Source organism: Rhinolophus hipposideros, assembly GCF_964194185.1.
Source record: "Rhinolophus hipposideros genome assembly, chromosome: 3".
In the NCBI taxonomy this organism is placed as follows: domain Eukaryota; kingdom Metazoa; phylum Chordata; class Mammalia; order Chiroptera; family Rhinolophidae; genus Rhinolophus; species Rhinolophus hipposideros.
Window position 1 is genome coordinate 10,896,048 of NC_138049.1, and position 16,939 is coordinate 10,912,986.

Below are 16,939 nucleotides of genomic sequence, written 5' to 3' on the forward strand. Positions count from 1 at the left end.
AGTGCTATTTGTGTCTTGAGGAAGAAATACTTTTATATCCTGAGATCATGAAGATATTCTTCTATGTTATCTTCTAGAAGCTTTGTTGTTTTACCTTTCACATTTATGTCTATAATCCACTCGGGGTTGATTTTTGTGTATGGTTGAAGTAGAAACCCATTTTACTGTTGTTAGCATACGATTCCAATTAACCTAGTGCCATTTATTGAAAAGTCTGCCCTTCACTGACCTTTATCAAAAGCCTATATAAGCACTGGTCTGATTAGAGACACCAAGAAGAAAGATGATGTGAAATCTAGGAAACAGAAGGCCCAGTAGAGAAGACAGAAGAGGGAATCTTCAGGAAGAATATTCTGTTCACATCAGAGCAGATCAAGAATTTGGTAAAATTACCTATTGTTTGCATATATTCAAAGAATAGTTACACAGGTTGGGGAAAGTTTAAGATTGAATTAGTGAAAAATAGGAAACTATAGTAAGGATTGATGTAAATAAAAAATATAACTATTGGAAAGAGAAGTAAAAAATACTTGGAGATAAATAATTATTTATATTGGAAACAAGAAAAAAAAAGAGGGACTATATAAAAATAACCACAAAACTTTACTACAAGTCTCGAAAAATCACTGAGATAAATCAAGAGAAATATCATAGCCCTGGAAGGCAAAATGGTTAGTGTAATGATGCTTATTTTTTTTCAAATTATGTGTTTCAATAACATCATATAGTGAAGTCCCAGCGTTCACCTGGAGATACGGACCTGCAAGAATGGGTAAGAAATTTTGAAAAAGAAGAGCGATGAAAGAAGACTTGCCTATCAAATGTTAAAATGTATTGTAAAGCTCTAGTGTAGTAATCAGAGCTCTGCGACACTGCATGAGACAGGTCACTGGCTAGATTAGAAGGCCGGGAATCAGACCACTTAGCATACGCGTGTGATAACGATCAGATTATAAGTCAGAGAAAACAAAGAATAACTTAGCAAATGCATGGATATTTGGTTAACTCTTATGAAAAAAATATAGCAATTCATCATATGTAAAAATTGATTCCAATTACTGTGTCTTCCAATTCACCACACATTTCTGCGGTGTCTAGTCTTATTAATTCTACTCTGTCATTTCAGATATTGCATTTTTATCTGTAGAAGTTCCAGTTGGGTCTTATTGTCCCTGAAAATAAGACCAAGTCTTATATTAATTTTTGCTCCAAAAGACACATTCAGGCGATGTCATTCTGAAAAATCATGCTAGGGCTTATTTTACAGTTAGGGCTTTTTTTCAGGGAAACACTGTATCTTTCTTTCTCATGTTCATGTTTTCCTTGGCACCTTTGTGCATTTGTATAATATACACAGCTGTTTTAAGACCTTGCCTACTAATTTCATTACCTCTGTCATTTCTGTATTGTTTCACCAGTTGACATTTTCCCCTTCTTTGCCATGGCTCCCATTTTTCTGCTTCTTTGCAAGTCTGGTAATTTTTGACAAGATATCAAATATTGTGAGGTTTTTTTGTTTTTTAATGTTGAGGGCTGGATTTTGTAGTATTGAGTTGAGTTGTGGGTTTTGTTTGGGCATATAGACCCGTGTTTCCCTGAAAATAAGACCTGGCCGGACAATCAGCTCTAAAGAGTCTTTTGGAGCAAAAATTAACATAAGACTGGTCTTATTTTACTATAATGTAATGTAATGTAATTAATATAATATAATAATATAATCCTGGCTCTCTCTCCCTCCCCCACCCGTTTGTTCCCATATCTCCAGTGGTTGGCCCCACAGATGTGGCTGCCTGGGCCTCCCCAAACTCCAGCCTCTGTCTCCTCAAGTCAGGGAGACCTCTGGGCTTTACGTTGGTTCTCTGCCTTGTGCTGCAGCCTAACAATGGCCTCCAGGCTCTAAGCTGGGCAGGTGTTCAGCTCACCCTCTTTCCCTGCCAGTGATCGCATCTCCACGCTTCCTGTTGTCCCATTTATGAAAACTATTGTTTCATATATTTTATTCAACTTCATGGTTGTTTCTGTATAAAACTTTTTAATATCAGAATTTGTTTGAGGACAGACTACATTAGTTCAATTCTTTAGTTTCTGTATAAAACTTTAATATCAGAATTTGTTTGAGAATAGACTACATTAGTTCAATTCTTTAGATGCCTTGCTCTCAAATACTGTATGAGTGCATCATGAGAATTTTGCTTCTTAGAACCATCCCTCTCTCTTTACCCATCTGCCCCTTGAGAGCAGTGATTCTCAAGGGAGTGATTTTGCCCCACCCACACCTTGGGGACATTTTTGGTTGTCACAAGTGGGGGGGTTGCTTCTGGTGTCTAGTAGATAGAAAAGAGGGATGCTGGTAAACATCCTTCAGTGCACGGACAGCCCTCCACAATAAAGAATTATTCAGCATTGACCAGCCCAAAATGTCAATACTGCCGAGGTTGAGAAATTTTGCTTTAGAGTATTTGGCCATAAAATCCATCTCAAAAATGGAGGACCTTTTTGTGTTTGTTAGAAACTCTAAGATGACATCTCTACTTTCCAAAGGGCTTTGGAATCTGTGCTCATGAATTTGTTCATTCTCTTCTGTTGGCCATGCTAATAGTTTTCTTTGTTGGTTTTCTCAACCTTTGGATTTGTCCTTGGATTTTTTTTTTCTCAGCGGACATGATTATTATAGTATTTCTGTTCTTGAAGAACAACAGAGATGCAAAATAATATGTACTCAGATTCTTTTTTGGGAAAGAGCAAAGGAACAGGCTTAAGAGGTAGAGTAATATTTTCAATGACTCAATGTTACTTGCAGTTATTAATAATAGTGTTGTTTCAACTTCACCGTATGCAATTATTTTTCTTTAACAAAAATAAGTTTATTTCAGTTAATTTTTAGTATGAATATTGAAAGGAATTTATATTGAGCCTATAATTTATGGCATGCTTTAGAAGTACGGATAACACTGGTCCTCTGACTGATTTTTCACATTTTGCAAGTGAAAATTTCAGTGAGAGACTACATAGCATCATTTTCTTATATACCCTCTCTTTGTTCTTGACAATACTATTTGTAATTTTGTATTTTAGTCACCGAAAGCTCTTCTAAAGTTTCTTTGCTTGGCTGTGTGAGTTACAAATAAATGAGCATCATTACAGAAATAAATGAGCGTGCTCCTCTTACTCCTTTCTGTCTAGGACTGTACTGTCTAAATGTAAGGCTTCATCTCACACACACTAAGGGACATACAGACAGTATATAGTTACATGTCATGAAATAGAATCAGACTGGGTAGCAATAAATGAAACCTTAACAAATCTCATCTAACCTTACTGTAGAGATGATGAAACTGAGACTCAGTAATTTAATGCATTCAGAAAGGTCATGGAGCTAAAGTTACAAGGAAAGCTGAACTTGAACACAGGTCATATGTTTCTGCTAAGGTCATGATGCTCACCTTCTCCGTGTGGCTGGACCTATGATCTTTTCTTTCTGGGTCCAGCATCAGCCTCTTTATCTCCTTTATCCCCTTTATCTCCAGGGGACCCTGGCAGTTTAATGGTCACATCCCTAGCAGGGAGAGAGTCACCTCTTCATTAATTAGTTTCTTTGTCTCTGATATGTGGCTATTTCACTTTTCAAAAATAAGCCATTTTTTTCTACTTGTACTTAAAAATTTTTAGATGAATCAGGAAAAAAAAAAGTAACACTGTCCTTGCAAATTCTTTGACCCCTTTTATTCTTATATTCAGAATGCTTTTAAAAGTTCCAGGGTTACAAAAAATCTGAAAGCATTTCTCTGTAGAGACACGTGTGCTCCAACGTTCATTGCAGCTTTGTGTACGGTGGCCAAGACATGGAAACAACCAAAATGTCCTTCAGTAGATGAATGGATAAAGAAGTTGTGGTATATATACACAATGGAATACTATTCCGCGTTAAGGAAAGATGATATAGGAGCATTTGTGACAACATGGATGGATCTTGAGAGTATAATGCTAAGTGAAATAAGTCAGACAGATAAAGCAGAGAACCCTATGATTTCACTGATATGTGGTATATAAACCAAAAAGAACAAGACAAACAAATGAGAAAGAAAAACTCATAGACACAGACAATAATTTAGTGGTTACCAGAGGGTAAGGGGGTGGAGGGTGGGTGATGAGGGTAAAGGGGATCAAATATATGGTGATGGAAGAACTGACTCTGGGTGATGAACACACAATGGGATTTATAGACGATGTAATACAGAATTGTACACCTGAAATCTATGTAAATTTACTAACAATTGTCACCCCAATAAATTTAATTAAAAAAAAAAGTAAAAAAAAAAAAAAGTTCCAGGGTTAGCGGTTTCCTTTTACTGAAAAATTAAGGTTTGGTTTCCTGGCCTTTTTGCTATTGCAGTCATCTATCTTATAATGGAGTTTGAATTTTCATAGCTTTACCTATAATATCTGTATCACAGAAATATCCATTCAGTTAGACTGGTTGATTGACCACTTAACTCTTATGCTAGTCTAATGAAGTCCTTTGCAGAGCTTTCTGGTCTGTGGCTTCCATTGTTCTTTAATGAGTTAGGGCAGGTGTGTGTGCTGCTTCCTTCTAAGTTAAGCCATATGGTTCACATGTTTTCATCTCCACACCATGTGCGTATTTACTACAAAGATTGGATGGGTCAAGTTAATGGTCGGGACCTCCCCTGCCCTGGCAGGAATGGATGCCTAACACATAAGCGAGATGACTTAAATGTCTGTGTCTTGTTTTGGTTTTGTTTTGTTTTTAGTTTCAGGTTGTACAAAACAGTGTAATAGTTAGACATTTACACCCCTCACAAAGTGATACCCCTCCTCCACCAATCTGCTACCCCTCCGACATTGTAGATAGCTGTTACAATTCCATTTACTATTCCCTCTGCTGCACTCCACATCCTGTGACTACATGTGTGTGTGTATATATATATATATATATATATATATATATATATATATATATACATGTGTGTGTGTATGTGTATATATATATATATATATATATATACACATACACACACACACACACACACACACAGAGGGTGCCACAAAATGTATATACATTTTAAGAAAGGAAAAACTATTAAAATTGTAATACTCAATATATACTGATAACAAAAGATGAATATAAGTCACGTTTAACTTCTGCAATTACAAGAGGGGCTCCAGAGTGGTTACCATCAGTGTCCAGACACTTCTGATTATGGTGAACTACTCCTTGAGCAATGCTGACCAAAGTGTCCACTTGTATACTTTTTTTGGCACCCTGGTATATATTTTTAATTATAGTTGACATTCCATATTATTCAGCTTCAGGTGTGCACTGCAGTGGTCAGGCATCTGCATCGTGCATAAAGTGGTCTCCCTAATATGACAAGTACCCATCTGACTCCCTACAAAATCTTTACAACATTATTGATTATATTCCCCAAACTGTATTTCATATCCCCATGGCTATATTGTGATTACTAATTTGTACTTTCTAATCCCTTTACTTTCTTCCCCTCCCACCTAGCAATTCTCAGTTTTGTTTTGTTTTTCCCTATATTTCCGAGTCTATTTCTGTTTATTCATTTATTCCGTTCTTTAGATTTTACATATAAGTGAGATCATATGGAATTTGTCTTTCTCCATCTGTCTTATTTCACTTTTTGTAATATTCTCTAGGTCCTTCCATATCATTGCAAATGATAATATTTCATTCTTCTTTATGGCCAAGTAATACTCCCATTGTATAAATATACCACAGTTTCTTTATTCAGTTACCTATTGATGGGCATTTCGGTTGTTTCCATATCTTGTAATCAACAAGCTCCAAACTAACAAAAGCTTCACAGGTGAATTTTACCAAACATTCAAAAAAGAATTATCACCTATTCTCAAATTATTCCAAAAAATCCAGAAGAAGGGAAGGCTCCCAAGCTCATTTTACAAGGCTGCTATCACCCTGATCCCCAAACCAGACAAAGACGTTACAAATAAAGAAAACTATAGACTGATATCCTTAATGAACATAGATGCAAAAATCCTCAACAAAATATTAGCAAACCAAATCCAGCCATTCATTAAAAAGATCATACACCACCACCACGTGGGATTCATTCCTGGTATGCAAGGTAGGTTCGATATCTACAAATCAATTAACATGACACACCACATTAACAAAATGAAAAATAAAAGTCATATGGTCATACCAATAGATGCAGAAAAAGCATTTGACAAAATCCGGCATCCGTTTATGATAAAAACTCTGAGCAAAGTGGGAATAGAGAGATCATATCTCAACATAATAAAGGCCAAATATGATAAACCCACAGTTAGCATCATACTCAATGGGGGAAAGCTAAAAGCATTCCCCTTAAGATCAGGAACAAGACAAGGTTGCCCACTTTCACCACTTTAATTCAACATAGTTTTGGAAGTTCTAGCCACAGCAGTCAGACAAGAAAAAGAAATAAAAGGCATCCAACTTGGAAAGAAAGAAGTAAAATTATCATTATATGCAGATGACATGATACTATATATAGAGAATTCCAAAGACTCCACCAAAAAACTATTGTTAGAACTGATAAATGACTTTCATAAAGTAGCAGGATACAAAATTTATATTCAGAGAAATCAGTTGCATTTGTATACACCAAGTAAATGTGTCTATATCAAATTAGCTTACTTCTATACCTCACTGGATTGCTTTTTTGGTTAAAGTGATTTTTAAATCTCTTGAACTCATCAGTGGAAACATACCTTTTACATGTAAAGTAAAAAAAATGGTAGAAAATACAGAATGAAATATTAATTTTTAAAATCTGGGTATTGGTTTATTTTCCAATTTTGTGATTATATTCATGCTAGATTTCATGTTTATACAACTGCTTTGATCTGTGCTAGTTTGCCCAGTGCATTTTGAATTAATTTTATACCTGTGGTAAGATTAAGCTCCTGTTTTAATAAAAAATTAGAAATATTTTTGACCACTTGATCCATAACCTTATTATTTTATTAAATCTATACTTTCATTATTTGTGTTTATATTTTTGATATTTGTTTGAGATGTATATTTATTTTGGTTTCACATTTTAGTAAGGAGATTATTTTGTCAGATATATTCATCACTTGTCTTAATCTCAACTTCCCAATAATTTCAGCTGTCCAAATACAGACAAGAACCAGGTAATTTAAAAGAAAAAGGAATGAGATAAAAGGGTGGCTTCTGAGTAACAAAATAGATGCTACAAAATCTGTTAATTTAGCCCGTAGGAAATTTTCTCAGCATCTCAGATTAAAACCTATTTTTAGTCTTACTTAAGGCAGAATCGCTTAAAAGCCAAATTATGTGATTTTCATGCCCACAGCGGGTCAGAAGCAGCGAAGTAAAAGGGTCTGTTAGAGGTCAGCACATGACCGCGAAGGAGGGAAGAGAAAAGCCAGCGCAGTACACACAACGCAGAAAGCGCTGCCGACTATTAGTGGTGAGGCGCACCGCCTGTGTACCTAGCCCAGGATTACTCCAGTGGTGTGGACCCCATGTCATTCAGAAGAGGTGTAGAATGTCTAGGGCGCTCCCAGAACACAGGAGAATTTCAGAAAGATAAGTTTGCCCGATTTTTTTGTCCAGCTTTGTCCAGTCTTAACATATTGCCATTTTTCATATCTTTTTAAGAAATAAAATGATGTAGATATGTTTGGAGCCTTTTATCCCCTTTCTTTTCCTCCCATGATTTGTACGGTCTTAAAATTTATATTCGTTATCTCCATGCATGCCCGCTCTCTCGCGCGCGCGCTCTCTCTCTCTCTCTCTCTCTCTCTCTCTCTCTCTCTCTCGCTCTCTCTCTCTCTCACACACACACACACACACACACACAAAGGAGTAATCTTTTGAAGTTTTTATATAAATGAAGTCATATTGTACATATTTACTGTCACTTATATTTTACTCTATTTTGGGATCTATGTTGGTAACCCGTGTTATTCATTTTAACTAGTAGTATTTAGTATTCCACTGTCAAAATTATCACAGTTTACTTACTCAGTCACCTGTTGACGGACCTTCATGTTTTTCCACTTTTTTTTTATCTCACACATAATGCCTCAGTGAATGTTCTTCCACATATCTCCTGTGTAGGTATGTAAACTGTTCTCCAGGATGTATTCCTAAAGGAGACAGACCTAAAGGATCATGAGGGCTTAGTCAACTCCAGCTTCACTATATACATCGTCCAATTATGGCCCAGCGTGCTTGTACTAACTTCCCCTCTCACCAGCCACCTATGAGAGTCCCTGTTGCTCCACGTACTCACCAATACTAGGTTCTACCAGGTTCTTTTTCTTGTTGTTTAAATTTTGTCCATTTCATGGGCATGAAATTGTATCTCATTATGGTTTTAATTTGCATGTCCCTAATTTGCAATGGTTGAGCATAATTTGTGGTTATGGTTCGTTTGAGTTACTCTTCACATAGTTTCTATTAGTTGTTCATCTTTTGATTATGATCAGACTGGATTAATTAATTATTTGCTAAAATTCTTTTTTGTCTTTCCGTAGAGACTTACAGCCGGTACAGGAAGCAAACAGCGAAGTCGCCTTTCTGTTATGGCCCAGTACCTCTGCAGTGTTCAGCACATCTTTACAATTCCAGGTCGGGCTTTTGTCCCCAAACCAGAGGTACGAGTGTCTGTTTGTGTCAGACCCAATTATGTCAGAAACCAAGATCTTTATTTTTAGGCTTTTATAGTTACGGTGATTACCATAACCCAGAATCTTTAGGCTACCTAATTTTACCAAGGGTTTCTTAGAGTGGATATTAGAATGTTTTTTAATATAAAGTTTCTAACTATTTTAATTATCCTGTTGAGGGTATTTGATGGTGTTTAGAGGTTATCAACTTATCTTTGATTTAGGGATAAGGTACCCTTGTTAGTTAATTAAACGTTCTTTCCTCTAAGATGAAGGCTTTATGAAAATATTTATTATTTGGAAACAGAGCCAGCTATGTCTTTGGCTCTTTTTTTTTTTTTTGAGGGATGCTTGCTTTTTGGCAAATTAAACATATTTATAGCAATTTTCTTTACGTGCTTTTCATCAGATTGTAAATATTACATGCAGAGGATTTATTTAATCTAGGAAATAAATTATCAAGGCGGAGAGAAAATGTATTATGATAAAGGAAAACAGTAAATCAAAGGATTAAATTTTAGTTCTGAAAGAATTCTCTGCTCTGAAGTAGTTTTACCATATTAGGGCAGACCAGGAATACTTTGAGGAAAGCCAGAAAATATTTGGATGATAGGTACATTAAACAATATTTTTAAAAATGTGTTTTCTTAAGAAAAGGGAAGAGTTTTTACAGAGATGATAAAATAACGGTACAAGGCTGCCCCTTGTGCTAAACCCTCTGAAAGCAAAAAGAAAGTCATAATGACAGATAACCATAACACAAGGTAAAATAGGCCAAGTTCTAAAACAGAGGTCAGGAAGTTTCCTGGTGGAGTTGAGAGAGAGGTGTCTATAGGTGCTCAGAAGAAATTGACTAAAATTCAATGCCTATTCTCAGCCAAAACTTAGACAAAGAGAATTTCTTTTGTCATATGACAAAAAGAGCTTATTTATAACCACCCTAGGATTTGCCTGTGAGATTCTTTTATCCCTTCTGTCCATCAGTCTTTGGTTTTAACAAACTTAATCACACTTTAATGGTACTTTCGCCCCTGTGGAACTATTACAATTCAGTGCTGACAAGGTTAACCAAAGTCTTGCCAAACTCTTCACTCTTATTAACTTCTCTAATGTAGTCCCCAAAATCTGAACCCAGAATTCTTTTCTATATACAGAAAACACAACCTCTTAGTCTCTATTAGATTGATTGGTCTACTCTAACGTTTCTGAAACTACGGGAGTTTGTAATATATGGATTTTAAGAATTTAGAATTTTTAAAATTTTGAATTTAGAATTTTTAAAATTTTGTATTTTCACTTCACTGTTGAGTTGATAAAATGATTATTACAGGACAAAATGTCTGTTTAACAGTGCAAATTTATAACTAAAAGGTGCTTCTGTGAAAGAATAAAACTTTTTTTTAAAGTTGCTCAAGCTGGCATCTAAAGACCCCTGAGAATCCACATATTTCTAGGGTTTCATAGTAACTTTTTTTTCAGCTAGCCTGCATAATGCTCAATTTGAGAAATACCGAGCTATTAGCTATTCTTTCAAAATTCTGTTGTCATCTTTTTTCTTTTATAAATTGTGGTCATGGGTCTGGTGATCTAACATCCTTCCCACAGAATGAACAGGTGTTAGTTCTGACCACTATTCTGTACTCCAACCTAGTAGAAAAGTCACTTAGCTGTAATATGAGATTTGCAACAGGCTCTTTTGATTGACGTGAGAAAGGCAGCATTCTCTAGTGGAAGAACTAGAAGTACTTTGAAGTAAGCTAGACCTACTGGAATTCCAGCGCGCCTGGTTATGAGAACTTGGTCATATTAATAGGTTGAGTTTTAATACATCAAAGTAGGGCTGTTGTGAGGAATAGAGATAATCAATGTAAAGGGTCTGATATGAGCATCAGGCATGGAGACAGGCAGTAGGAGGGAGGTAGTACTGTTAGGATTATAAACAAATATCTGTGGACCAAGTTGTAGTATCCTGTTAGAATAGTGCAGATTATAATTTTAAGACATAAATTTTAAGACATAATTTATATCTAATTTTACCTATAATGTATAGTATAGGAAGCATGTTACTCCTCAACATGGTGAAGATTTAAAGCATAAATTTCAATTTATGAAATTGAAATTTTAGATGAATTAACGGTGATACATGACATATTATAGAGAAAAGGTCGGGACTTGAGGCATCCATGACTGGCCTTGGAGGGCAGCCTTTTAGAGGCTTTCCACGGTGCTTGCACAGCTATTGAGGCCTCGACCTATGTGTGAAATAGCCTTGAGCTTAGTAAATGAATGGGTCCACATAGAAACAGGTATTTTCCGGGGCAGCCGGGTGGCTCAGTTGGTTAGAGCACAAGCTCAACAACGAGGTTGCCAGTTCAATTCCCGCATGGGATGGCGGGCTGCGCCCCCTGCAACTGAAGATTGAAAATGGCAACTAGACTTGGAGCTGAGCTGTGCCCTCCACAACTAGATTGAAGGGCAATGACTTGGAGCTGATGGGCCCTGGAGAAACACAATGTTCCCCAATAATAAAATTTGTTTTTTTAGAAAAGAAAAGAAACAGCTATTTTTCATGCCTTTGTGTTTTTTGAAATCTGAGATTGAGAATGTTACTTCTGTTGTATATTACCCTGTATTTGAGAATGCTTTGGACATAAAGTCATAAGACTAATATTTTTCTGCTTTAACTAATATTCTTCTTTGTTAGATCTGGTTTCCTAGAATCAAAGATTGAAATAAGGATTTCTGTGAAAGTGAATTGAGGAATGTTCTTGGGAGAATGGAAGGGAGAGAAACAGATTAAGGCAGAGGAAAAAGCTAAGCAAAGATACCATTCCACCCGGAGACTAGGATAGGGGCTGAAGGGGAGCTCTGGGGTACAAACTGGCCCAGAGAGTGAGTCCTCCCTTGACGCGAGGGAGCAGCGTTTTGTACCCCTGTGTTAGTCAGGCTGTGGCTCCCGGCCTCCTCCGAGGAGCAGTGATGCTGTAACCTTCCAATACAGGCAGGTCTAGGTCTGTGAGCTGTCAGCTCCCCTCACTCACTGCCGCTGGGGCTGGGGCCTGGGCCAGAGGAAGGAGCTAGGTCCAGGTGCCAACAGTAACCTCTGTGGGTTCCTGCCAGCAGACCAAGCTGTCAGATTCCTTGTGTGGCCTTCTCTGCCTTGTTTGCTGGGAAGTTCTAAACTGTCATGTTTAATTCCTTTAGCAGCCTTCAACCAGGATTATTTTATAGTGTTTTTTCTCTCTTCCTTTTCTTTATAACGTTAGTCGTTCACCTTTGTCATTGGCTTTTGTACTTAATGTACCAGTAATTTCATTGGAAGTTGCCTCAAATTTTTTTTGAAAGTGGGTGAGTCTCAAATAAAAATAAATATGGAAACTAAAAGCTAAATATGGAAACTAAAATTACTTATCTAATTTTGTAATTAGAGAAGTAACAGAGTCATCCTCCTCAAAAATCAAATGAAATAAGTGTTGAATAAAAATAAGTATTTAGTATTACAGTCTAATTGAATAGTAGTTATGCTTTCATTACTCAAGAATATAATACACAGTAAGAATTATAAATCTAGGAAAGAAACAAAATTGCCATGTTGCAAATAACAATTTTGTATATGTATGAAATGCAATGAAATAAACAAAAAAGTTATTGGGAGTAATGAAGAGATATGCAGCAGGGTACTGCAGAGTTACAGGCTATGATATAAATCTGAAAAGTCAATAAAGTTGATGTATGCTTAAGTCATAAAGCTGAAATACAGCGATAGAAGAAATGTAATGATAAAACATTGAATCCACGTGCAAAACTGAACTTTCTACCTACCCACCCCCGGCTGCTCCTTCCCGTATATTCAGTACGCTAATGTGTCGTCATCTCCCAGGTCATCCACGCCTAAACCTGGAGGTCATCTGAAGGGCCCCACCCCTCCTTACCTTTATCCTCCCGAGGAGGCACTAGTTACCAGCTTCTGACATTCCCTACATCCTATCTCTTAAATCTATCCATTCTTATACCCAATTCTGAGTTAATGTAAGTTGTCTTTATTTCTGCCAGAATTACTAGATGATTTCTATACACACACACAAACACATACATGCATGCACACATACATATACACACAAATCTGCCTCCTAGATAAAATAAGAATGATATTCTGGGGAGGGGGGATTTTTTGGCATTTTGTCGGGGAGGTTGTTTTGGTAACTTTTTAATTAAAAGTGAATGTTCAAATGTATTCAAATATATTAGACCAGGGTTTCTCAGCCTCATCATATTGACATTTTGGACCTGATAATTCTTTGTTGCCGGCTGCGGCTCTCCTGTGCCATGTAGGATATTTAACAGCATTCCTGGCCTCCACCCACTAGATCCAGTACCTCTACCCGCCAAATGTGTCAACCGGAAATCTCTGCAGGTGTTGCCAAGCAGCCTCTGTAGGCTGAACTCACCCCTAGTGGAAAACCACTGGGTTAGACTGAGAACTATTGGCCAACACACATTACATGCTCACCAGCCCTGACACATGCTTGTGTGTATGGTCTCATTTAATCCTCACAGCAAGTCTGAATGCTTTTTCTCCTCATTTTCACATGAGTAAACCAAGACTTGGATCAAGTAATATGTATTGTGTAACCTTACACCCAGGTGGCTTGACTCTCAAGTCAGGTTCCCTCAGGTTGAATACCATCTCCCCACCTTGAGCAAGTTCAGAAACTTAACCTTTCTCGGCCTCAATTTCCTGTAAGCTGCTAAGAACAGTACCTGCCTCCTAGAGTTCTTAGGAGGATTAAACCAGTCAGTGTCTGCAGGGTATTTAGGTTAGGACTGGCATGTCATAGACAAGCACTTGCAATGACAGGTTACTGAGAATACAAAGGTAAGAAACGTACCTTGTCTCCGAGACTAGCTGGAGATGCAATCTTGTGAACTAATTTGTTTTGCTAGAGCGTTCTCTGGGAGTACAGATATGGGTGCAGCAGACTTCTTCAGGGAGTCACGAGTGAGTTCACACAGGAGGCCCCAAGTGAACCCTAAAAGACGAGTGGGAGGTTAGGGAGGCAAGGGCTGAATGTGAGAGGGGATTACGGGGAGGAGTGGAGTGGGGCTGAATCCTGGAGGGGTGGAGGGATTCATACCATTTCATCATCGCCATTTCCAGTCTGGATAGACTTGGGCTGTTATCTTGTATGAAATGGCAGCTTTTCTGAGAGTTCAAAACACTCCTGTATCAATTTAGGAAGAAAATATTCCAGAGCTAAATGAAAATTATTTTTGAAATATATATTGACTTCTATAGAATATACCAACTTTGACATAGGACTATATGTGGGCTGCATATAAAGCCACTCACATTAAGCAAAATGAGAGAACCATATGGGTGTCGAAGCAATCCTATCCCATTAACTTGCATTAAAATATTCTTTTTATTATTTTTAATCCGGCATTTGTTTAGAAAATATTTTGACCACTCAAAAGGAATAGATACTTTAAACAATCATTTTGGGTGGCCAGATGGCTCAGTTAGTTAGAGCATGAGATCTGAACAACAGCGTTGCCAGTTCGATTCCCACATGGGCCAGTGAACTGCACCCTCCACAACTAGATTGAAGGACAACGACTTGGACCTGATGGGCCCTGGAGAAACACACTGTTCCCCAACAGTCCCCAATAAAATTAAAAAAAAAAATCAGCAGTTAAAAAAAAATCATTTAAATTCCTGTTTAAATGACTCCCTTCCTAATTCATATATGAAACACAACCTTTTCATTTTAGCTATTCCATTAATAGTTAATGACATTGTTGAAGAGAATAATGATCTACTGAGTTAAATAGGTATAAAACATTATAGTCTCTACTTCTATATGAAGAAATAAAATTGATTTACTCACATAAGGGTATTCTTCCCATTTCTGAATTATTAATGTACAAAGAAGCTCTTTTTCCCCCATTTACCAATGATTAAGCATGAATTAAATTATTATAAACAACAGGGTGCAATGTTTCCTTTGCATATTAGAAAATCCAGTTTTTATTTTCTTGTTAAAATATATTAAATACATAAAATAATTTAACTTATATTTTTAAAAGCATTCTTTATACTTTAAAAATGACTTTCACCTCCATTAACTAGTTGAAGCAGCTCATTTATAAGAGAACAGCAGTGTTATTTTTTTATTATTTTTGTTAATGTGAATCAAACGAGAATAAAATGAAAACCTAATACTAAACTTTTCCATCTAAAAATTAATCAGAGAGATTAAATGAGATGGGGGTAAATCTAAATTGTGGGAAAAGTGACTGAATCTGGACAATCCTCTTACTGGCAGAAGAGGCCATTTCTTCAGCATATTCAAACAAACAAACTTTTATTGTTATCACTTAGCTTGGACTTCATGCTTTAAAAGTCCTAGAGATCTGAGTTTGGGTTTGGTTTGGTTTTGCTCTGCTGTGGTAGCATTTACCTGTTTCTTTCTTTTAGTTCTGTATAATCTTTATATGTAATATCGTCGGCTCTCACAAATTCATGTAGATATTTTTCTAACATGATCAAAGGGATAGGAAGGTCACAGTAGGTGGGGACTTGGATTGGCCAGTTTGGGTGACATCTGAAAAAGTGGACAGCTCTTCTATTCCTCACAAGCTGTCATGCAGTGAGGTGGAAAACAGAAGCCAGTTACTGTGTGGTGCTGTCATACAGATCACAAAAGGAACTGATCCCTTGCTAACACCAGGACAAGGTGCTCCTTACACTTGGCAGTTTAATTCTTTTATAAAAGTCAGTTAATTACCAATTCAGAAGGCGTATCAACGGGTTATCTTAAAAAGGAAGGGGAAAAAAAGCCATCAATTAATTACCTTATTAATACAATCAGAGCTGCTTTCAATTATAAAGCTTTACATAAAACATGAAAACAGTGATGGAATAATGACCTTAGAACAGATGTAATTGTTACATGATGGTTTGTTGGCATTTTAAATGACCTTGTCATTTTTAAGCATTTAAATCTTTGTAGAGAAAGTTAAGCACAATTCTGGTATCTTTTTCATCTAAAATAAAGACAAAAGTCACAGCGGGCACCTAAAAATATCATACGTGTTACACAGTTATTTATACATAATCTTTCATGTTGTATGCAGACTTGCCCTCCAGCTTTGCGGTAGAGATGTGTTTCTGCTTGGGTGGGTAGAACCAAGCTTCTGGACTCTTTTTTATGCAGGAAGTGCAGAAAATCATGCCAGAGATAAACAGCAGCATGGCTGAAATGAATCCGATGTAGACGGCTCCTCCGGGTTCGTGTTTGTTACTTTCTGGAATTGTCAGATCCTGAAAGTTGGCTATGCTCTCCTTTGTGTACCAGACCGTCGGTATTAAACCAAAGATCCCTGCAGTCATGAGGCAGACTCCTCCACCAAAAGAAGCCTGAGTCTTGGTGTCCTTGTCCCCTCCTAAGCGAATGCATTTCATCCCCACTGTGGCGATGCAGATCCCCAAGGCAGACAGAACACAGGCCAGCACCATGGCGGCCCGCGCAACCTGCACGTGGGTCGGGAGGGCCAGCAAGGAGTACTTCAGGGTGCAGCTGAACATCCCGGTGCTGTCCCACACGCAGTCCATCCACAGCCCTTGCACCTGCGCGACAGCTGTGATGATGTTGGAGCCCACGTCCACATTCACCTTCCAGTTGGGCAGCACGGTGGCCACGAGCACTCCCGAGACCCCACATAAGCCCAGGACCAAAGCCAGGAGCTGGAGGCCCGCCAAGGCCATGGCGTCACCGTCAGCTTTGTCCGCCTAGGAAATCCTGGTGCTTAATTAGAATGGCTCTTGGTCAAAATTTTAGCCGTTTCTGTGCAGCAGAGAAGCAAGTAACAAACACTAGAGAAAGGAGACAAAATCAGGATGGAGGGAAAGAAAGAAGAAAGGCTTCTGTGTGCAGTGGGGGCTGAGAGCACCTCTGAATAGGCCCAGTATGGATGAGGAAACTGCCGCCCGGGGAAAGCTCACACCCGGCCTTCACAGGCTGCCATCCTCCTGCGTGACTGTGGACGGCTGGTGCTGGGTACGTGGTGTAAAGGAACGAGCTGTCCACCTGGTTCTTTTTAAAACTTCACCTGTGCTAAAGTGGGCAGTTACGTTGTTAGGAGATTCAGACGTACCAAATTCCAGCTATGTGATCTGATAAAGAATTTTAATAGCATTACAGGTTTTTAAAACATGTTCTTAATTAAAATACTCTACAGGTAATAA

General features: G+C 37.6%; 2 protein-coding genes across 7 annotated transcripts in view; one reads left to right on the plus strand and one right to left on the minus strand.

Annotated features, from left to right (window-relative positions):
* Positions 1-16,939, plus strand: part of TFB1M (transcription factor B1, mitochondrial) — a 56,577-nt gene that overhangs the window by 20,428 nt on the left and 19,210 nt on the right. For 3 of the 6 annotated variants that reach the window (XM_081034003.1, XM_081034005.1, XM_081034006.1), the window contains exons 5-6: positions 7,371-7,487; positions 8,560-8,679. In XM_081034003.1, the coding sequence (XP_080890129.1) occupies positions 7,371-7,487; positions 8,560-8,679 (237 nt within the window). The remainder of the gene's footprint in view (positions 1-7,370; positions 7,488-8,559; positions 8,680-16,939) is intronic. The other 3 variants (XM_081034004.1, XM_081034007.1, XM_081034008.1) reach the window with 1 other exon arrangement.
* On the minus strand, positions 15,800-16,459 carry CLDN20 (claudin 20; the record flags this gene model as incomplete). The annotated part of the gene is made up of 1 exon (XM_081034055.1): positions 15,800-16,459. One exon carries the CDS (start codon positions 16,457-16,459, stop codon positions 15,800-15,802), a length of 660 nt encoding a protein of 219 aa, XP_080890181.1.